The sequence below is a fragment of the Saccostrea cucullata genome, unplaced genomic scaffold (genome assembly GCF_032062105.1).
Source record: "Saccostrea cucullata isolate Sc308-1 unplaced genomic scaffold, CSIRO_AGI_Scuc_v1 ctg108, whole genome shotgun sequence".
Classification (NCBI taxonomy): Eukaryota; Metazoa; Mollusca; class Bivalvia; order Ostreida; family Ostreidae; genus Saccostrea; species Saccostrea cuccullata.
The window spans coordinates 651,093-673,326 of record NW_026935861.1 but is presented as its reverse complement, the minus strand read 5'-3'; the positions used below and the strand labels follow the sequence as shown (position 1 = coordinate 673,326).

Genomic DNA, 22,234 nt, shown 5'->3' with positions numbered 1-22,234 from the left:
ATTCACTACTGTTAATATCTTAGTGAAGAGTAAAGAAAGAGGCTTGGTTGAACATTTACTGGAACCCTAATGGATCTTTGTTTGTAAAGATTCTTATGAAGTTTCAGAATCCAAAATATATGTATGGTAATTCAAAATTATTTTGGTTTTTTGGAATATTAAAAATATATAAAACTGACATATGATTTTGAAGAATTTCTTCCTTAGAAAAGGAACTTTGAGTATAAGTTGGATTGTCACTTGTAAAATTAAATCCAAGTTCTTCTAAAATACAATTTATATGTTGAGCCTTTCAAACAAAGACTACTGGATTATTGAATACTGAAGGATATATGGTATTCATATTGTCCCTCAATCTTTTAATACGCAATTCCAGCATGGTTCTGAATCTTCTGATACATTTAATCCAATTTGACAAAGAGTCAACGTCCTTTTTCACATCTTGCCCATCGTCTGGCGTAATCTTCAACGGAATCCATAATTTTATGTAATTCCGATGCCAGTTGAAGGATCGGGGTTCCCTATATTTAGGACCTTTCAAAATAAGCGATCTAAGGTCCTCATTATTAACTATATTTACGTCACCTGTGATAACGTGCCCAGCGGAACTCAAGTTATAGGGTGAAGAAGAACATGAACACGATGGAGGATTATGTTTCAAATACTCGGTATCCAGGCCATATAATGTTTTTTGAAATTAAAAAGTTTTGAAGCAATGGTCGATGTATATTTGTAGGAAATACAAGGTGTAGTCTTTAACTTGAAATATGGTGGAATACAAGATTGGAGTCTTTTGTAATTAAGAATATTTCTTATATTAACCGCGTTAATCCTTTATTGGGATATTGAAGTTTAAGGAAAAGACGGATTGTTTCAGATGCATTTTCTTCAGTAAAACGTGGGGGTTTGAAAAGCCTATGATTTGTAATATTCATAATCACTGATCCGAGCCTATATTCTAGTGTCTAGGAATCAAAAAATGAGTTTTAATTGGCCTTTTCAGGAAGAATATTCAAAGTTTCAAAGGGACAGAGAAAAGTTTGGAGCGAATATGATGTAGACCTAATTGTTGATTTACATAAGGTAGTAATAATGAATGAAAAGAGACACCGTGTATTAAAGGTCTATAGAAAGAGTGATGCCCATGACTACGCTTACGTCTCTGTGTATGTTTAAAAAGTCCCACCACATTTACATTGTTACACTGTGGACTGGAAAGATTTCCAGCACTATCGACATCGTCATTGCATCCACAGGGAAAGGCTGTCCCTAGTTTTCTAATCCAAAATTCTTCTCGTTGTCTACGGAAAGGTGTACTCAGTGAAGGGATAAATCTTTTACCCCCGAGGTTTATTTAAAATCGATTACTTGATATTCTTTTATTAAGTGATCCCTTGGTTTCACCAACAAGTCCACACAGATTACATTCTTTTCCGTAGACAACATTAGAAGATTTGCTGTTCAGATTTCCCCAAATTTTGGTAGAGCTCTGTCAAGTAATATTACTGGTGAAAGAAGTGATAGTTATCAAAATGTCACAGGTTTTACATTTTTTCAAAGAACACGATATTGTATATAACACTTAAAATCATCTTTATAAGAAACATTTATTTAATATATTGGTTTGCAAAACACTTGACCAAGTAAATTATATTTTTAATATGATTTTTATCCCGCAAGTTAAGGTATATCCCTTGTGTTTCCGTGTTCCTTTATATTACCTTTCAGGATTTCAAATGCGTTGCTTTTTTGATACTGATTTGGACAATAGAAAAAAATGCAATCCTCAAAAATACCCTTTTAATTATCCTCTCACAATGGAGTTGGAGGGAATAAAGAAACACAATCGAGTGAGTTCGTTTTTGAGTAAGTTTGCGCTGTAAGAAGGTTACGCAAATTGCATCGGGATATGAATGCTTCCTTCACTTTGCGATGGAATGTTCCGCCTTGCAACTTGTTTTCAAATTAAAGTCCAGTGTTACAAAGTACTCTGAAAAATTATGTATATTTTCAAAGTGCCGTAAGTGCCTCCATAGTGGAAAAATATTGATGTACACTCTTAACGCACCCACTCAAAGTGGGTAAATTCTTTTATTCAAAATTTGACAAACTTTGAATTTTTTTTTAAGTGCGTATTTTTTTCAAAGTGAGTTGCCACAGTCCAGGCTCGAGGAAACTATCTGTTACTTAATTTGTAATCCTATACGTTGGTATCAATTCAGCCGAAGACTTTAAATAGACATGGACATAGTTTAAACTCATTTTTTAACCAATAATTATGTTTCCAATTCCCAATTAAAGCAATTGAAATTATCAGCAAAAATTTGAAAATCATTTGTAGATTTTTCTAAGGAGATTCAGAACTTACAATTCTTCATAATGTTAACACGGCTCGTGCAGTGTTATTTGTTTACTTAGAGAGAATATCACAGTTATAAAAAAACGAGATTCAACAAATCACTAGAAACTGTCTAACAGTATTTAGAATAAACTATATTGAAAAAATCTGGTTTGAACGAATATATATCAGGATATTTAACCTATGTTAACAAAAGCATGGCGCGGGCCTTGATTACATAACAAAGGTTAAGAGCTCGAAATCTGTCTTGTATTGCAACAACTGAAATTCAAAATTTTGAATATCATTAAAAATACCTTAGTTAAGTTTTGTTGAAAAATTTTTAGCTGAAACTGAGTCCATGTCCCTTTAAGGACCTTTGCAGGAAACATTTCTTATGAAGACCTTGATATTTCTGCGTAGACGCTGCAGATTGTTGGCCTTGAAATGCATAAACTCATGCTTGTGTGGCAAAGACATTATCTCCAAATAGTAAAATAACACGGTCAAAAACAAACTATAAATGATAAAACACGAGTGTGCATTTAGGCATATTTGGGTCATCTTCATAGAGACCAAACTATTTGAATCCTTGACTAATGTATAAATATCGTACAAAATAGGAAACGACAGATTGGCGGAAAACTACTGAGTTAAAAAGGTGAGTCTAATTGTATATATTTATTTTATGCAAAATTTCATAAGTTAATATATTTCATTTAGAACTTATTACATTTCTAGATGACCGAAACAAGGGTTCTTAAAATAGGATTCTTGGGCGCTGGAGCGATTAACTTTGGTCGTTCAAATTTGCCTTGGGACCACGCATCGCGTCTGGAACAACTTGGGGGAATTGATGTCATTGGCATCGTTGAACTGGATGAAAAGTTGGCAAGAAATGTTCTTCAAAAACGACAGTCGTCTGCAAAGTATGGTCATTATTACAAGAACTGCAAAATCCTTAGCAACTACAAAGACCTTATTACGATGCAACCGGATGCAGTATTCATAGGAATCCCTCCCTCTTTCAGAGGGTCATCTTCAGAAGGGAAAGATCTCGAGCTTCAGTTCGCATGTGCAGGAATACACGTGTTTGTGGAAAAACCATTGTCTGTAGTTCCCCCCGAGGAGTTTATGCCCTATGCAAAAGTTGTTACAGAGACATGCAGGGATAATAACTTGATAATGTCTGTTGGATACATGTTCAGGTAAACAAAAATGTCGAATTTTAGTCAGGAAAAGAAAAACTAGTAGTAAAGTAAACTCTGATCTGAATTGCTCATCTGATCCTTTACTTCTTCTGATAAAGTTAGTCTCGGCATTTGATGATATCATATTCATGTTAACACCTTTAAAAATGATACTTTACAGATACCATGCTGGTATACTCAAAATGAAAGAACTAATAAAGAATCATGGTGGCAAGATAATGGCGTTAAATGCCAGATATTATGCTGCTTACACCGATGGCGTCAGCAAATACTGGTTCAATGGCGATCTAAGCGGAGGACCAATCATTGAGCAGGCTACACACTTCTGCGATTTGGCGCGGTTTATCGTTAGTGACGTAGATCTTTCTACTGTCCACTCTCTCCAGCTCAAAGACTCTGATCCAAGTGGCGCCGGCCATTTGGCGCACATCCCTAATCACGAGGAGGAGGAAATACCCCCTGAACGAAGAAACCCACGAGTAACCATGAGTCACTGGCGATTTAAGGACGGTGGTTTAGGCACACTTGGTCACTCGGCGGTCCTTCCAGGGAGAAGATACGAAACAAACATAGATGTTCAGCTTGATGGTCTCAAACTGTCTCTCATTGAACCGTATGGGAAAGATTGTATTTTGAGGGTTCGAAACATAAACAATAAAGACCCGAATCAGGACCAAGACTTTACTTTTCCGACGGATGACTGTTATCTGACGGAACTACAGGCTTTCATGAAAGCAATCCGTACAAATAATACTTCTTTGATAAGGAGTACGTACTCTGACGCAGCGCTTACGTATCAGTTTACATGGGCCATCCAACGCGCCGCTTGAATTTTTGGTTATGCATTGCAAGACTTTATCATTCGATTGCAATGATTTCATGCTAGTGTGTTTTACATTTAGAATTTAGATTCTGAATAATTTGTTTCCTCAAAATGCATAGTTTTATTATCGTAGCTGTTTTAGACATTTTATGCGCCCGGATCAATAGATCCAGGGCGTATATTGTTTTTGTCCTGTCTGTTTGTCTGTTTGTCTATTTGTCTGTTGATCTATTTGTTTGTTTGTTGTCAACTTTAACGTTCGCCACTTTAAACCCCTTCAACATGTCCTAGCATTCATGTTTTGAACATATTGTAAGCAAAATTCTAAAAGTTAAGGCGATGGTCATATATTTAAACATCTAATGCATTCTTATCAATTGTACATTTGAAGGTATATATAAATATTTCTAAATGTAGAATAAATGTCGATAATTCAAATACATATAAAACAGTTTATATGATTCTAAAAACAAAATTAACAATTAAAATAATGGATTAAATCATCAATACCTTGAATAAAAATACAGAAGAAATACACGTGTGGATGTAACAGATTAAATACAAATTCCGAGGATTAAATAGATAACCAATATCCATAAGGATAGAAATACAATTGGAAATAATTTTTTTTTAATCCAGGGTTTTCCAATTTGATAAAAAAGTTTAAAATTAACTTTCCTTTTTATGGATTTTAACTGTCTCATTAACATCTTTATCCATAAATGCTTTCCCTGAAAAATCTGTGTAATTTTCGCAAGCCTTGATTGCAGAATTTGGCACCTGGTAAAATAGAAACATTTTTTTAAAAGAATCTAGTTCTTAGCCAAATTATTGGAGTAAATAATATCATGTTGTAAATTTTGAATTTACTAGGGGGAGGTGAATGCAAATTTATCATGTTGTACATTTTGTATTAACCCACCCCACCCCCCCTCCTTAGTAAATTCAAGATTTACAACATGATGATAACTTGTTTTGGCTTAGTTTACGCTTTATAATTCATTGGGTGAAAATAATTCATGCTACACTTAACCACATGCAATGTTTACATAATATACTCGTAAGTATTTGAAGTTTTATAATTTATTTTTTCATTTGCTTGAAAACCTGAATCGAATTTATTTTTTTTTTTTTGTTAATACCTTCTGTAAAGGTGTGTAGCAGGGGTGGTGGTGAACTTTGACCGGGTTGTTATGACGTGTATTATAACACATCAGATACGCCCAGCGCCGTCTGTCGGAATTATTTGGCCCACTGCAGTGAAGCAGATTACAACCGAACATCAGGACGTCACCTTTAAAGTAATACAACGTCAACAGAGCGCAGTAATATATCTTTTTTACTTGCAAAAGATGCAATGGTCAGTCTAGAAAATAGTGGGTGTTTTTGTGAAAGGCCAGGCTATGGCTATGATCAAATTATATTATATAAATATAGCCCTTTGATGAGGTCGATCCAAATTATATTGACTTCATAGAAAAGCATATCGCCCGAGCACGAAGTACGAGGTCGATATGCTTTTCTGTGAAGTCGATATATCTATGGAGTGACCGAATTAAAGGACTACATTTGTTATATTATTTTTCACAGAGGTTGATAAAAAAAAACAATTTGAAAAAATGGGAACAAACCACAAGTTTTCTCTCTTAAACACTTAGAGACTAGAAATCAAAATAAATTAAGTTGTTTAATATAACTGTGTTAAACTTCCTTGACATTTTTAGATTTTTACATAATTTAGAGGATTTACTAATTGAAAATACTACAAAGGTACATCTTTTTGATTATGTTTTGTATCAATTTAGTCAAAGATATTAAATATGTTCTCATATTATGTACATCCTAATTCAGGCCATTGTTGTGTCCTATAAGTTACAGAACATTACTTTAAATACAAGTTGAAGTATGTATATTTTTTTTCAGAAACATCAAGTCATAAACTGTATTAGCTATAATTGTGAAATCTTCCCTATTAATTTTTTGTTTTACAGAAAATTACCTTTACTATAAATAGTAACTCAAGTCTATATGTGTTATATACTAAATCATGTGACCAACTTAAAGCCAATCAGAGAGCTTGGAATATTTGATTAAAATAATATTATGAAATAATATATATATTGTTCCAAATCTACTGCTTATAAGTGTTAGACTAGCAATAAACAACCATGATTAAAATGAACTTTACCTCCATTATGTGTTTTCAAATGTACTGGAGGAAAGATTTGCAAAAGTTACCTGGGTTCAGTTCTACGAAAACAACTTCAAGTTTCTTTTTGAGTTCTCTGACTCTGTCAATGTCTGCCCCCGTCTGACCAGCCACCATACTGTGGTCAATCCGGCCACACTTGTGTGAACCCTTCAGAACCTTTCAGTGGAAAATTCATAATATTTACATCAATTTTCTGCAAACCAATATGCCTTTTTAATTTTCTCCCTTAGTTGTACAAGTGAGTGTTTGATAGTCAATTCAAATTAATCGTGTTCGATTAATAGAAAAAACAATGGATTTCTGGAAGTGCTGAAACATAAATCGACAACGGCGGAAAGTCTGGTTCAGAAATGGGAATTTTCATGATAACTCATGTATTCTCTGTTTGACCCCAGTAAATACTCTTGGATGAACATATAGAAAATATCTGATCAGAATTCTTCTTTTATTTTAATATAAATGAAAATAATATCAAGAAGATTTAAGTTGGCGGATTTTCCTCTTACCTTCAAACATCCGTTTGTTTTGTCACATTTATCTACTGCCATAAATACAGTTAGCATTTCAGGGAAGAGACAACCATTTCGGTACCAGTAACTGGCGAAGAAGTTTTATATATTTTCTTAGTGGGCATGCATTAAGATACTAGTACTTTAATATAAAATTATATCAGTCCAATATTGTTACTAATATATATCATAAAATGCAAAAATGATGAAAAATTTAACTCTACTTTCAACCGAAAACTTAAACATCCAAAGAGACACTGTTTATATCTTGTTTAGGAATACAATATCCACCTTTTAAACTTAAGTTAAGAATCAATTTTGCACAGTGAAATACCATGTAAATGGAAATAACGAACAGTATTTAAGCCCAAAAGATCATGAAAAATATACACAAATTTTGTAGCAGAGCATCTCAAAATAAGATGTAGGTTTGAATACCAATTATAGGATTTTAATCATTAATCAATTCAAGACTGGGGTCGTGTTACCCGTAGTCTTGGTGCCACAACCACGATCCTCCTGATTTAGGTTCTTTCTGCACTAACTTTCCGTGGTAATGATAAACTTCAAGGTTACCAAGAAGCTGTAATCAATTATATATATAATGTATCATTCATTTATTTGAACACCTGGATTGATTTGTTTGTAAACAGGTCTGGTAAAAGTTGGACCATACAATATTGAAATTTATTATCCTTTCGATTCAAGCACCTTTTCAGCAGCATTGACAACTTTTTCTGACCTAGCCGCCATTCCAGTGACGTCACTTCCGGGACTATTCCACACTGTTATGTCAACATCCCTCCCCAAACCATCTTCAAGCTGTTAAAAACAAAAAATACGTTCACTCACAAAATTTTATTGATTTTTATACATCTGTAGGAAATTAATTTTGACATATATGCTTTGAATTTTATTGGATTGGTGTGTATTTCTTCCTTTGAAGTTATGACTTGAACATTGAATAATTGTGTAACGAAGATAGAAAATCAAGGGAAGGGAACGTTGAAAGAACCAAGAGTTCATCAAACCATGAACTGAGTGGACTCACAACGTGATATACTATCATTGTACGTGTAAAACATAAGAGACTCTTTTAAGTCAGTTGCAAATCGAGCCCTTCAAAGAGCCACTGATACTGCAAACAATGATAAGTCTATTCGTCAGTCAGAGGTGCTTTATGATTTTCTGACCAGTATTTTTCATTTCAACGTTGTCTATATAAGCATTGCCAGGCAGTCTTTATGATCCAAGAAGTAGACGAGTAAGATAGAAGTGACGAGTTAATGTTTTAGAGTGAGATTTCCCCCGTGGTCAGATTTCCCCCCTTGGAAGTCTGGAACTAGAGTTAAACTTCTCCCAGAAGTCTATCACTAGATTTCCGCAAGGAGTGGTAAGATTCACTCTAGAGCCACGTCTCTCAGAAGGAAAACTTTCTCTTCTGCTAGCTGAAGAGTCAAACCTCAGCCAAATCAGCTCTTTTCCTTATATTAATAACTGCATTCTAAAGATATGCTTTAGTTATGAAACATATACTGTGTACATTAATTGCTCTTGTTTTCCCTGTGAAAGAAATTAATTTGGGTCTGACTATCTGTCAGTATTGAAGATCAAAAGTCCATAAAACAATAGTGAATACAAAACAAGAACAAAGCAAGCACAGACCTCCAAAACATCAGAGGTGGGATCATGTGACATGGAGGAGTGAGCATCCCCTGCCGATCGGTCACAACCGCCGTGTGCTCATTGTCATGATCGGGAAGAAACGGGAAAATCCGTCGTCAGTTCAATGTATTATAATGGACTAACAATTAGTATGAAAAACGCAAGTCAGCATTTGACTCAATGATAAATTGTATTTACTGTCAAGGTCATTGTATCGACCATAGAACCTATGAAATGATGCACTTATACGAGACTGCTGATATTCTTATTTTGTCAATTGTTTGTCAATAATTTACCTCGTTTTACAAATTGTTCATACGTAGAACATGCTCTTGTGTATAGAATCAACTGAAATACATAAACTCCATATGCAAGTGACGAAGGTATATCGCTGCATAAGTAAGGGAAGTTAACGATAGAAAGTTAAAGTCATCAGATTTATCATAGAGCATGGTTGTTAGATTACCATTACCGTCCTTTTCAAGTAGAATATCCAAATATGAAACAGATGTGTCAGACTCGGTTGTATCTTTTATCTCAAGTTCACCTTGACAAATCGTATCGACATAAGAATGAAAATTGCAATTGTTCGTTGACAATACGTTGTCGATATATCTAAATGTCGAGTTGAAGGTCACACCAAGTGTTTTCTTCTTATAACGCATTAGATTTTGCACAAATTCTGCTTACTATGAATACAAAAATAGGTATTCTAATAATGGGGCGCAATTGGTACACATTATTTACATTTCCAATGCCTTTGTCCGAGATAAAATTACAAATTGTAAATGTACTTTATTTCCCCATCAATGTATTGGCGCGGTTCCAAAAAAAAAACCTCGTGCAGGGCGGAACAAACAACTAGACAAAAGCAGCTAGGGCTTGGAGCACGTTGATTGGTGGAATCAAAGCATGTAAATATAAGGAATAACTGTCAGATTTTTCAATTTCATGAAGATGTTCAATCGATTGGCTTGCGTGATAATTTTATGCATAAACGCCTTTTATGCAAATTATCACGCAGCCCAATCGATTTGATCACATCATGAAATCGAAAAATAAGACAGTTATTAATTAAAGGAAAGCAGAGTGCTTGCGTGTACAATCAGAATGTTTTAACAAAATAAGTTTGCAAATAACCAATGACAAGGTAAGTAAATTTACAAGTTTCATTTTTATTTAAAAAATCAGCTGTCGAAGATATCAAAAGCCTGGACTTTAATTTATCATGTGGAATGACTGTGTATAAAAACAGTGATCTAACTACTATATTTCCGTCACCTGTAATAGCATGTGCAGCAGGACTATAGTTATACACAGTACGGTGAAGAAGAACATAAACAAGATAGAGGATTTGGTTTCAGATACTCGGTATCCAGGCAATGTAAAGTTGTTGTTTTTTCAGTTTTGTAATGAAAAATTTTTGAAGCAATGTTCGATGTATATTTGTAAGAAATACAAGGTGTAGTTTTTAACTTTAAATATGAAGTGCACATTCAAGACTGGGCCCTTTTGAGAATAAGAATATTTCTTATATTGACCGCGTCAATTCCTCTCCTTGCCTATTGAAGTTTAAGGAAAAGACGACATACCTTATGATAATTAAAATCTCAACAACAAAAATTTTGTGTAGATTGATATTTCAAAAGCGATTCATGAATTGCATCAAATAAATAAAAATACCGATATCTTTTGGTTGGCCATTTCTTCTGTCTCTTCAAAACATTTTTTCATCTTTCTCACTTCTTCCTCATCGAAGAAATTCCTGTTTAAAAGAACAGTGAATATTAGTACATGTATATTGTTGCTTATCATTTTTATTGTGTTTCAAAAAAGATTGTAATAAAATTCTAATAAAAATTGTGGGGGTTTTTTTTTTTTGTTTTTTGTTGTTTTTTTTTTTGGCTGTGAAAAAATATTACATACCTTATGATAATGAAACCATTTTCTTCATATTCTTTCAATCTTTGGTCCGTAATTTCAAAGTTTATGGCTTAAAAAATATATTATTCAATTTTCAAATATGTTTGCATATTGTTTTATTGATATATTTTTTTTATTTATGAAATAATAAATAAGATATCCTGCTGTCAAACGGTACCATAATGATCATGGCGATATAGATTGTAGAATGTAGCTCCCTCGGTGTTGATCATTTTACAATATTAATCACTGCATTTTTACCTTTAAAATTAAGACAATATTTCCTCAGGTTTTAATGTACTTTGGAAATTACCAGGCTCCCCCAAGTAAAGAAAGGGATTATTAAGTTTCGGGACTGAAAATTATGGTTATAACGTGGTTGCTTATAATTACTATTAATGTAAACTTCAAATTTTACAGGAAGACTACAGAATAATAGCTATTGTGGCCCTCTTTATTCTTTAATAACTATTATAACGTTACATGTATAATGGTTTTTATCGAGAACTTCGGTTGCTCGCAGTGGTATATTGCTCACTCTAGTCTACAACCGATCAACTGGTCAAGCGATGGAGTTGATCTTTACGTTGCGAATTCGAATCCCACGGCGGGACGTGGAAGATCGGTCGCATAAGGAAACCGGTCCTTACTTACCCTCGAGGTCCCGCGTCGCAATATGTGCTGGGAAAATACTTTTAACAGTGCTGAAAAGGCGCAAAGTGTCGACAACAATTTACAGCCCCCCGCCGGCAAGTGGTGCCATCTTAATTAACATGAGTGATAAAACATCTTTTAGACGTTTAAAAAACATCGAAGCATCAACCGGACGTTACTTCTTAGATATGATTTCAATATTCTATAATTGTATTACATATTACAGAGTACATATATTATATGTACACTCTTTGTAACAAGAATATTAAAATAAGGAGAATCTAGGTAGGAATGATTTGACTTACCCGACATTTTGATCCAATTGATGTGAGACCTATGTGTACTGTTAAGGCTATCTCTCCACGGGACACAAGGACAACGTCCATAAATCCCTATCTAATGGCCTTAAGTTATCTTAAATCAGTGACCGGAATAACAAACCTTCCGCGTGTATAATATTTATATTGCATATAATGTGATATTTACTTACTTTATAATATATATTTAGGATAAAAAAAGAAATATTGTAAGCAGTATCGTGTAAAGCATAATTGTGCTGTTGTATTGTGAAGACACGGTATTTAGCATTTTCTATGATTGACCCGTCCAAGTTTTTTCAAGATTTTTCATGGTATGCTTTACCAATACAAAAATTAACACATGTCTTGGAAACCTACTGGTCATCAAATGCAGAAATACACCTCTGAATTACAGCGTCTATAATTCTACTGTTATACGGGTATTCATTATATCGCCAAACTATGCATCATTTGATTTCAAAGTGGAACAACTCTTACGCAAATCGTCAAAACACTTAACTTGAAAAAGATTTAGACAATCTTGTGTTTATTTCTTTAGAATTCAGTATCTAAATATAAACTACCCATTATCATCTTTGTTGACATTACCTTTTTCAAAATAAATATTTTGTTGCAAAGAGATCGATAAGCGGATGCATTTTGAATATGTTCCTTTTTTTCTCTGTCAGTCGGTTTATTTTTTCTTATAGGTTTAATTTCACTACAAAAAATACAGTTGTTAACTGTATTAAATACATAACAAAATGAGGATTACATTAATTTGTCCCTTTCAGCTTTCATCTCACCACATTAGAAAATTATACGACTCCCTCTTGTGCTTTATTACCATCCAAGTGACCTCGTTTTAAATACGCAGCGCTGGCATAATTTTACAATGTAAAAAGATGGCCTCCAAACACAAGGAATAAAATTTCTTATGCAGACTCTATATCAATCAGAACAAACATTTCAATGATAGAACAAAACTGGGTCATCTTCAGAGAAACGGAAATATTTAATCAAGGACGTATGGGAATTTAAAAGTCCATCAACTCCGACAGCAGAAGATTGGACCAAAAACTTAGCTAAGACAGGTTTGTCAAAGTATTAATTTTGTAGATTTCGCTTGATGAATTTTGAAAATTAACCATAAGAGTGATTTTACAGATGGCGGATCAGGTTACTCTTAAGATAGGCTTCATAGGCGCTGGCGCCATTAATTTCGGTCGGCAACACCTGCCATGGGACCACGCCTCGCGCCTAGAACAGCTGGGAGACATTGATGTCATCGGTATTGTGGACCTGGACGAAAAGTTGGCAAGGAACGTTCTAGAAAAACGACAATCGTCTGCAAAGTATGGTCATCTCTACAAAAACTGCAAAATCTTTAAAAATTACAAAGAACTCATTGAGTTAAAACCGGATGCTGTGTTGATAGGGATTCCTCCGGCTTACCGTGGGTCATTCTCAGAGGGTAAAGACCTCGAGCTCCAGTTCGCACGTGTGGGAATACACGTGTTTGTGGAGAAACCTTTGTCGGTCCTGCCACCGGAGGATTTTATGAGCTACGCCAAAGCCGTTACAGAGACATGCAAAGAAAAGAAAGTAATAGTCTGTGTCGGATATATGTTCAGGTAGTCTTCTGTAATACAGCAAATCAATATTGCATATCAATCAATTTTAAACATGGCAATTGCACAAAGTTAGTTCAACGTCTTTATCATTATGTATTCCAGATATCATGCAGGTATACTCAAAATGAAGGAGCTAATAACGAAACATGGTGGAAAGGTGATGGCGTTCAATGCGAGGTACTATTTTGCCTACACCAAAGCTATTAACAAGTATTGGTTCAATGAGGACTTTAGCGGAGGACCAATCGTGGAGCAGGCCACTCACTTCTGCGATTTGGCGCGGTTTGTCGTCAGTGACGTAGATCTCCCTACAATACACACTCTTCTGCTGAAGGACTCTGATCCCAGTGGCGCTGGACATCTAGTTTACGTTCCTAGTGAAGCAGAGGACGACATAACTCCTGAAAGAAGAATCCCTCGAGTAACAATGAGTCACTGGCGATTCAAGGACGGGGGATTAGGTACCTTAATGCACTCAGTAGCTCTACCGGGAACAAGGTACGAAGCCAATATTGACGTTCAGCTAGATGGTCTCAAACTATCCCTTATTGAACCTTACGAAAAGGACTGTATCCTAAGGGTACGAAGTCTAAAAAACGAGGAGCCAAATAAGGACCAGGACTTTACCTTTCCTACCGATGATTCGTATCTCACTGAACTAGGAACATTTCTGAAAGCTGTCCGCACGAATGATCCCTCATTGATTAAGAGTTCTTACAGTGACGCAGCACTGACGTATCAGATGACGTGGGCCATTCGACGAGCCTCTTAAATTATCAATAAAATCTTTTGATACATTGAAGCTGTCTATGAAAGTGAGATAATAAAGCAAAAAAAATCAAAACAAAATGAAAAACTCAACATTTGTTATATTTTTATTTTTTATTAGTAAGTTAATCTTGCAATGATTTTCCTGTTCGAATAGATTTGTCTAGGAATAAAAAATATAAGAATGACTTTTTTCAAGCATATTTCATTTTAACTAATCACACTTGTGGTTGTTTGAGCCAGAAGTCTTTTTCTGTGAAGTCGCTATAGTTTTCACATTTCATTATTGCCGAATTTTCAACCTGCAAGTAGGTGCAAAGATGAGACTTAAGGTAAACTGAAAACAAGTAATTATATTTATACTAGTAGCTGAATGGTACCTACAATGTGGAGTGGTGTGTATCCTGGATGTTTTTCGTGTGGGCCTGGATCATTGGACGCTCTGTTGTAGGCTATAACGAGAGCTCGTCTCATGTTCTTACTCGTATTGTCACTGCTGGTGTGAAGTACATTGCAATGGAAGAACAGGGCATCGCCTGCAAAACAAGTCTTCTAATCTGTACAAAATGTTTTTAATTAGTTATGAAGGGCAGACTTAATAGTAGAAATATAATGATGTCAATTCTAATCACATCCCTCACCTGCCTTCAGTTCCACGTGAATCAAATCGCAAACTTTCTCGATCTCCTTGACTCGGTTTACGTCCGCGCCAGTTTGCTCCCCGACTATTAAGTGGTCAATTCGGCCACATTTGTGTGACCCTTTCAAAACCTTTTTGAAGGTAAAATGCATTACAATTCATCAAACAAAAAATCAAAGAAGACAAATAGCATATACTAGTAATTACAAATAAAACAAGTTTTAAACAACTTACCTGCAAACAACCGTTTTCTTTCTTGCAATCATCCAATGCTACAAAGACCGTCATCATATCAGGGAACATACAGCCGTACTTATACCAGTACCTGGTTAAATATGACGTCACTGAGCATAGTACAGAATATAAATACACTGTATCCACTAATACCAGACTTACCCATAATCTTGGTGCCATTCAAAAGTACCTCCTATATATGGTTCCTTGGCAATTAATTTGGTGTGGTAATGGTAAACCTCTCCCTCTAGTAACTGAAAATTAACCGATTTATACACATTAATTTTGTATAATAATGAATTCATTGAAATACTAGTAAATCGTTAACTCACCTCTTCACATGTCTTGGCAACTTTCTCAGAGCGTGCAACAATACCAGTGACGTCATTTCCCGGATGCTGCCAAAGAACCAGTTTTGGTTCTTTCCCATTCTTGTCTGGTCTCTGGAAAATAAAACACAGAGAAGTAAAAATTACCATTTTAAGTGTAAAGACAAACTAAGCAAAACATGGTTAGACAGACGTACTTTAAACTGATTAAAACATGATTAGACAAACGTACTCCATACTGGTGTTTTAGAAGTTCTGGGTTTTCGACGGCTTTCTCCACTTTTAGCAGTTCTGCCTTACTTAGTAAACCTCTGAAATCAAATCATTAACATCTTGGCAATGAAATTAGATGTAATTGCAAGATCTGCGTCCTTTTAAAACAGTTGAAATACTACTGTCTGTTTTTATGTATGTAACCCTTTCATTTTTTTTTCTTTTAACTAGTATTTTTTTTAAATCCTCATTTGATGAACGGAGGCTCTACGAAGTACCTGTATATACCTTACAATAATACATCCATCCTCAATGAAACATCGCTTTGCTTCATCTGTTATGGTTAGTGAATTGTTTTCTATGATATATTCTGAAATCAGACAGATTTAGTAAATTCGAATGAAAAAATACTATGATATTTTATCATATAGCGGTATTCAAAGCAATTACCTTTCATCGTGTGGATGTATTGCTGTTTACCTTTTCTGTTTATAATTCGGGGGTCATTTGTTGTATAGTCCACGGATACTAGTACATCATCCTAAATCTCGACCCACATTAGGGACTATGATATTACACAGGCATATCAATAGTCCGTGGTTTTAAATAGAGAAAATTGCGTCGAAATTTCGAATGCTTCGTTTGTGCAAAAAAAATCTGTCTGAATTAATATTAAATGTGATTTACATTGTAAGGTTTGTACCAAATATTATTTCTCTAAAAAGATCCACAAAATCAAACTAAGATAATGAAGATTAGAAGATAGGGGAGAAAATCCTGTTACTTTTCTTTCTTCAGTTCTACACTTAGCTGCAGAATTGTAGCTCGCTGGTCTGAAAAAAAATGGGACATCTGTCTTTTAAAGCATTGTTTACGAAAGGCTGGAGAACTGTAAGCGTTATGGTTTTATATATTAGTCCTTGGCCATAACGCTTCAGATCCCGTAATGCAAAAAATGCGAAATTTACGGCGCAAGATTTGATTGTACACAAAACTATCAAGTACTCTGAAGTTCACATAAAAAAGATGCTTGAGTTTCTGATTGACAATATCTATGTTGCTTTTGGAGACCAGGTTTATCAACAATTTATTGGAATTCCCATGGGTACCAATTGCGCCCCGTTATTAGCAGACATATATTGTATTCAAATGAATCAGAATTTGTGCTAAATCTTATGCGTGAAATAAAATATATGGCGATAACGAACAGTAGTCAAGATCAAAAGTCCATAAAACAATACAAATTAGGAGCAGAGCAAACACGGACCTCCAAAACAGAGGTGGGATCGGGTGCCATGGAGGAGTGAGCATCCCCTGCCGACCGGTCACACCCGCCGTGTGCTCCTTGTCATGATCGGGAAATAACGGAAAAATCTGTCAATTCAATGAATAAATAATGGACAAACAATTAGTATGAAAAACGTCAGTTTCTTCTTTTCATACATGCGATTTTGCACATTCTGCTTCATATGAATACAAAGATAGGTCTGCTCATAACGGGGCACAAGTGGTAACCATGGGAATTCCAGTAGATTGTTGGAAGATCTGGTCTCATAAAAAAACATAGAAAAGAAGAAAACATTTGTGTGGCCTTCAACTCGATATTTAGATATATTGACGACGTATTGTCAGTTGACAATGGTAATTTCCATTCTGATGTTGATACGATATTCCTGGTAAGCTTGAGATAAAAGATGCCACAGAGTCTGACACATCTGTTTCATATCTGAGTATTTAACAACCAAGCTCATGAAAAACGTGATGACTTTAACTTTTCTATCGTCAACTTCCCTTATTTATGCAGCAATATACCTTCATCACTTACATAAAGATTTATGTATCTCAGTTGATTCGAGACCCAAGAGCATGCTCTACATATGAACAATTTCTAAAACGAGGTAAATTATTGACAAACAAGTTGATGAAACAAGAATATCAGCAGTCTCATTTAAATTCATTACTTCATAAGTTCTATGGTCAATACAATGACCTTGTCAGCAAATACAAGATTTCATCGATTCAAATGCTCATGACTGACATTTTTCATACTTATTGTAAGTCCATTATTTATTCACCGATTGGTAACGGATTTTCCCGTTATTTCCCAATCATGACAAGCACATGGCGGGTGTGACCATTCAGGGGATGCTCACTCCTCCATTGCATCTGATCCCACCTCTGATGTTTTGGAGGTCCATGTTTGCTCTGCTCTTATTTTGTATTGTTTTATGGACTTTTGATCTTGAATACTGTTTGTCATCTCCATATGTTTCATGATACATTGCTACATGGACTAGAATGCATACATATCAAATTGTTACATATTTTACCATATTTTATAACCCCTGACCCTAGATTTTGGTAGAAGACAATGCTTATTACAATAATGCCAACTATTTTTAAAACTACTTGATGTCCAGGAGTGAACATGCTATTTAATTAAAGATAACACCAATTTTTTGTAATTTAAGCCCCACCTCTTCAGTCCAAAAGAGGAGGTAGGGGGAGAGAGATCGTGAAATTAAGATTTTTTTTTCCCCTCTACTTCATATGATCTATGCAAAAACTAGTTCAGTGGTTCAAGGAAAGAACCCAACAGAAAATGTTAAAATGTTAAGACAAAGGACATTGGATGAAAACATATAGCAACTTTACCTTAATGAGTCATCTGATATTAAAACCTGTAATGTTTCCTCTGAAGCGAAATTAAAGAAAAAACTTTTTTATGCTTTCTCATTTGCTACAGTTCAACATTACTAATCACAGCATGTATTAATTCATACATGACCACAAAATCATGAGGAAATCTAGTGTTTTTAAATTTTTATTAACTGAGTTCAAGATAAATAGCAATCTTCTCAACAAATCATCCCAGCTGATCACGATAATGAGCTACAATGATACCTGTCTGACTTAATATACACATACTATGATGGGGCCTGTTTAAAGGGAGAGGGGGTCATTTAAACTTATTCCTAGGTTTATATAGTATATCATACAGCATCCACTGTGAGCAATAATGAAAAGTAAAGAAATATAAATACATAGCGTTATATGTGCTTCAAGTCAGTTATATTAATGTTTTTTCTATTGAAAAAGGCAAGATGTGCAATATGTCAGAAAATTACACTTTACAGATACAGGTTCATTTTTCATTAAATGCAGTGAAGTGGAGAGAGTCAATGCTGGACTCGGTGTTGAAGATTGGTCACATAGTTTACATATATATGGATGTAAATGTAACAAGCTTAATGATGCAGCGAGTTGTCTTTATGTCATGATTTTGGCCTGGATATTAAAATGTCATACTGAAAATTACAAACCTAATCAAAAGGAAAGAAAATAATCATAGCATTTGTGTAAATAACAGAGGGATATATAATCATTGTTTAACTAATTCAAAACTTCATGCACAGGTGTATCATAAATATCAAGGGATTTAATGGGAATTTTCTTCTCTGTTTTCTGAATGAAAGAGTTTGGCAATATATATATATATGCACTTTTCTGTGTTATAAATAGAACATCATTTATTTTAAGATTATGAATACCTTGTCTGCTTTTCCAGTTATAATATACTTCAAATAATTTTAAGTATTTTTTAATATTAAGTACAGGTAAAGGATTCCAATTCCAAATAGGTCTCCAATTTTCTATGGAATAACATTGAAGTTTGTTTCCTGATAAAGGAACACTGGAGGCAAATAATGCTAGTAGTAGAAAGCTCAGGCTGAAGGAGTGGGGCTATTATATATAATATACTGTTATACATGGTGTATTATGCTGCATGTCGTCCACAATACTGTCAGGGTGATGAGTCAGTGTTAATTAATTGCTATAAATATCACAGAGAACAAGAAACATCCCTAATGGAGACATCACATTATCAATGGAATCTGTGTCAATCTACCATCAAATGAGAATGGCACCTTTCGCAACAAAATATAATGCAAGTACATATATATATGTAAAATCATGGAGAGCAAATCAGGGAATCTTCTCTGGTAGCTCAATGGGGGAGGCAGGACAACGGAGAAATTCTGTGGGACAGAAAATTCCTGTCATCTCTGACTTGCACTTGCTGTATGATGGAAAAGGTTTCCTATTGGCCGATATTGCTTGGTCACATGGTTAACAAAACTGGCAATGCAGTGGTGAATGGAGGTCTTGCATATGATTATAAGCATTCACTAAAGATCAGTCATCATCCAGCTCTCTTACATATGCTAAGGGGAAGTAACCATTCTGGAAGAAAAAACCCCAAAAATCATTAAAACTGTGCACTTTAGATTTTACATTACAAGAATTTTTAAATCAAATATTCTTTAAAAGATTTAATCTATTTTCGCTTATGCTGATTTAAATTTAGATAATACTGAAGAGAAATGAAGAAAATTGGCCAACCTTTCCTGTGACGCAGTGCTCTCCCTTCCACCAGCCTTTATCACTTCCTGTTTTACTGAGGATGGCCACTTTGTCTCCGCGACACAAGGACAGCTGAGACGTAGCGGTGGCGGCGTAATCGTACACCGCTTCTGCGTAGCCCAGAATCCGTGCATCTGAGAAACAGACATTATAAGATAACTTTGGTTAAAAGTCCAAAGATTGGAAAACAAAATACGGTAGACAATGTGCTCCTGAAACTAAAGTTCTCATGTATATTAGTATTCACTGAAGAAAATATAAAGAAGTAATCACAATTATTGAAAATTTTGTCTTCTTTTTAAAGAGCCAATAATGACTATCTTGCGAAAATAAGGTGTCACGAAAAATTATGTGATGTAGGGTAATCTGGGTGATTTACTCAAAAAAAAAGTTCTCGCGAATAAAAAGTGATTTCAGTAATTCTTTTCTTGACTTACTAGCCCCTCCTCCAGCCTGAGATTTGAAAGGAAATTTTAGAACTGTATCCACCCCTGGAAAACTGTCTGCTAGTGAGTTATCCTGGTAAAACTCCACTAATTCCTATAAAAGAAGGATTCCATGGTCAAACACAAATCAAGGATAAATCAGGTTAAAAAATACATTTTTTTTGCGAGAGAATAACATTTAAAAATTCAAATTAATGTTTAAAAAAATTAAATTGAGCTCATTAATTCCATCTAAATGTGGCACAGTAAATCTGCTGTTAGTTTCCTATACATCTCTCACCTTCACTGTTTTGAAGTTCTTGTCCATACTTAATCTATAGAATCCCTCTTCATCCTTGCGAACTTTAATATGCTGTACAGAATTATTTCTAAAATCAAATGTGGGAGGCATTAAAATAAACTTTACCTGCATCTTTGTGGGATAGGAGGAGTCTGCATGCAGTCATGTGACAGTCACATGACTAGAGTCACATGACAAGATACTAGCTGAGAAACTGGTATAAAGGGTTCATGCTTCTCTCTATACTTGTACTTACACATCTAGCAGTAGACATCAACGACGTGGGTATAAAAGGAAACAGGGACCATCCATAGCAAGACAGACTTCCAGAAACTTTTAGGTTTTTTTTAATTTGCTTGTTTTGAAATGAATCAAAATGAGATTATTTCTTTTTTAAAACTGTGCCAGTGACTTGTATTCTGTGTGCTAGGGATTCCGTGTGCTATGGATGCCCCCTGTTTGATTTTGCCTTCAGAACTAAGTCTATAAGGACAGCCTTGAGCATGCCAATATACTCACAGGTAGAGAAGAAAAGAATTTAGTATCAGCTAAATAAAACAAGCCTTCTGCATTCTTCTCCACTCTGATGTGACGGACCTGGTTATCATACCTACAATACGAAGGACATGCAGAATAGCTGGATATAAACGTATAGTCTCATGCAAGATTCAGAACTATATACAACATTTCGGAAACTGTTATTTACAATCATGCATAATATCAATAAATACTAAAGTTTTGTTTTTTACATGTCTAAAATAACATTCTATGTTAAGTGTTTGAAAAGAGCACTATAGTTTATTTTCTAGGTCACAATTCTAATCTCCATCTTTGGACAACAAAAAAGTCCTACATTTGTTAATTATACTTGCAAGCAATAGTCATTTTTCAACATTCCAAACTTGTTTTCAATAAGAGATAAATTTCATTAAAAAAAATTAAATAAAACTCTTTTTTAGAAAAATACTAACAAAGGCATAGAAGAAGAAATAACTTATACATAAATATGAAACGTCAATCAAAACAAAATATTACTAAATAAACACATCAAATGAAAAATTTGGATATAAACTAGTTATTAACTTAACATCCACTCTCCCATAAAAAATAGCAAGACAAACAATGACATTTGAAAAATGTTTCTGCATATCTAAAAACAAATAAATTTCATACAATAATTCATATTTACAAATCTAAATAAAACATATTACCATCTATTATCTCCTTCTCTAGAAACATTTTTTTCAAAATGTATACAAACTAGAACAAGAAATGTTTGTAAAACACTTATGCCCCCCTTCCCAAGATAATTGGAAATTTTTTAAGTCCAAGGGACATAACTCTGTCCAAAATTGCTTGATTGTATCCAAAACAGAACTTGACCTTGAAATTCTTATGATAAATCTGTATACCAAATTTCATTTGAATATCTGCAACCTCTGCCAAAAAACAAACAGAAACTGCAAATAATTGTAATTTTTGTAAGTCAAAGGGGCATAACTCTGTCCTAAATTGCCCCGATTGTACCAAAACAGAACTTGAGACCTAGATATTCTTATGATAAATTGATATACCAAATTTCATTTCTTTTAAAAATCTGACTACATAAAATTTTCTGATTCTGATTTCAA

At 34.4% G+C, this 22,234-nt stretch overlaps 5 protein-coding genes across 12 annotated transcripts in view; 2 read left to right on the top strand and 3 right to left on the bottom strand.

The window, feature by feature from the left end:
* The first annotated feature begins 2,907 nt into the window (after positions 1 to 2,907).
* LOC134244061 (uncharacterized) lies at positions 2,908 to 4,484 on the top strand. The gene is made up of 3 exons (XM_062726340.1): positions 2,908 to 2,999; positions 3,080 to 3,546; positions 3,710 to 4,484. The coding sequence occupies exons 2-3, from the start codon at positions 3,080 to 3,082 to the stop codon at positions 4,377 to 4,379; spliced, it is 1,137 nt and encodes a 378-aa protein (XP_062582324.1). The 5' UTR covers positions 2,908 to 2,999; the 3' UTR covers positions 4,380 to 4,484.
* A 557-nt stretch (positions 4,485 to 5,041) lies between these two features.
* Positions 5,042 to 11,762, bottom strand: LOC134244019 (L-proline trans-4-hydroxylase-like). Its single transcript, XM_062726271.1, has 9 exons — positions 11,641 to 11,762; positions 10,685 to 10,751; positions 10,442 to 10,523; positions 7,805 to 7,915; positions 7,582 to 7,676; positions 7,091 to 7,181; positions 6,611 to 6,740; positions 5,515 to 5,666; positions 5,042 to 5,152 (listed from the first exon to the last, which is right to left on the bottom strand). The coding sequence occupies exons 1-9, from the start codon at positions 11,645 to 11,647 to the stop codon at positions 5,042 to 5,044; spliced, it is 846 nt and encodes a 281-aa protein (XP_062582255.1). The 5' UTR covers positions 11,648 to 11,762.
* A 741-nt stretch (positions 11,763 to 12,503) lies between these two features.
* On the top strand, positions 12,504 to 14,065 carry LOC134244031 (uncharacterized). Its single transcript, XM_062726283.1, has 3 exons — positions 12,504 to 12,728; positions 12,802 to 13,268; positions 13,371 to 14,065. Exons 2-3 carry the CDS (start codon positions 12,802 to 12,804, stop codon positions 14,038 to 14,040), a joined length of 1,137 nt encoding a protein of 378 aa, XP_062582267.1. The 5' UTR covers positions 12,504 to 12,728; the 3' UTR covers positions 14,041 to 14,065.
* Positions 14,066 to 14,230: 165 nt separating this feature from the next.
* On the bottom strand, positions 14,231 to 15,835 carry LOC134244018 (L-proline trans-4-hydroxylase-like; the record flags this gene model as incomplete). Its single annotated transcript, XM_062726270.1, has 8 exons — positions 14,231 to 14,338; positions 14,421 to 14,572; positions 14,678 to 14,807; positions 14,911 to 15,001; positions 15,073 to 15,164; positions 15,243 to 15,353; positions 15,472 to 15,550; positions 15,741 to 15,835. Coding segments are annotated over 8 exons (834 nt in total), but the record flags the coding sequence as incomplete, so codon positions are not given.
* Positions 15,836 to 19,628: 3,793 nt separating this feature from the next.
* The window catches only part of LOC134244058 (guanine nucleotide exchange factor VAV2-like), a 31,267-nt gene continuing 28,661 nt past the window's right edge, over positions 19,629 to 22,234 (bottom strand). For 7 of the 8 annotated variants that reach the window (XM_062726327.1, XM_062726332.1, XM_062726333.1 and 4 more), the window contains 4 exons: positions 21,123 to 21,213; positions 20,315 to 20,417; positions 19,857 to 20,011; positions 19,629 to 19,697 (listed from right to left, as the gene is read on the bottom strand). In XM_062726327.1, the coding sequence (XP_062582311.1) occupies positions 19,650 to 19,697; positions 19,857 to 20,011; positions 20,315 to 20,417; positions 21,123 to 21,213 (397 nt within the window). In that variant the 3' untranslated portion in view covers positions 19,629 to 19,649. Of the gene's footprint in view, positions 19,698 to 19,856; positions 20,012 to 20,314; positions 20,418 to 20,603; positions 20,692 to 21,122; positions 21,214 to 22,234 lie in introns of all 8 variants that reach the window. The other variant, XM_062726328.1, reaches the window with a different exon arrangement.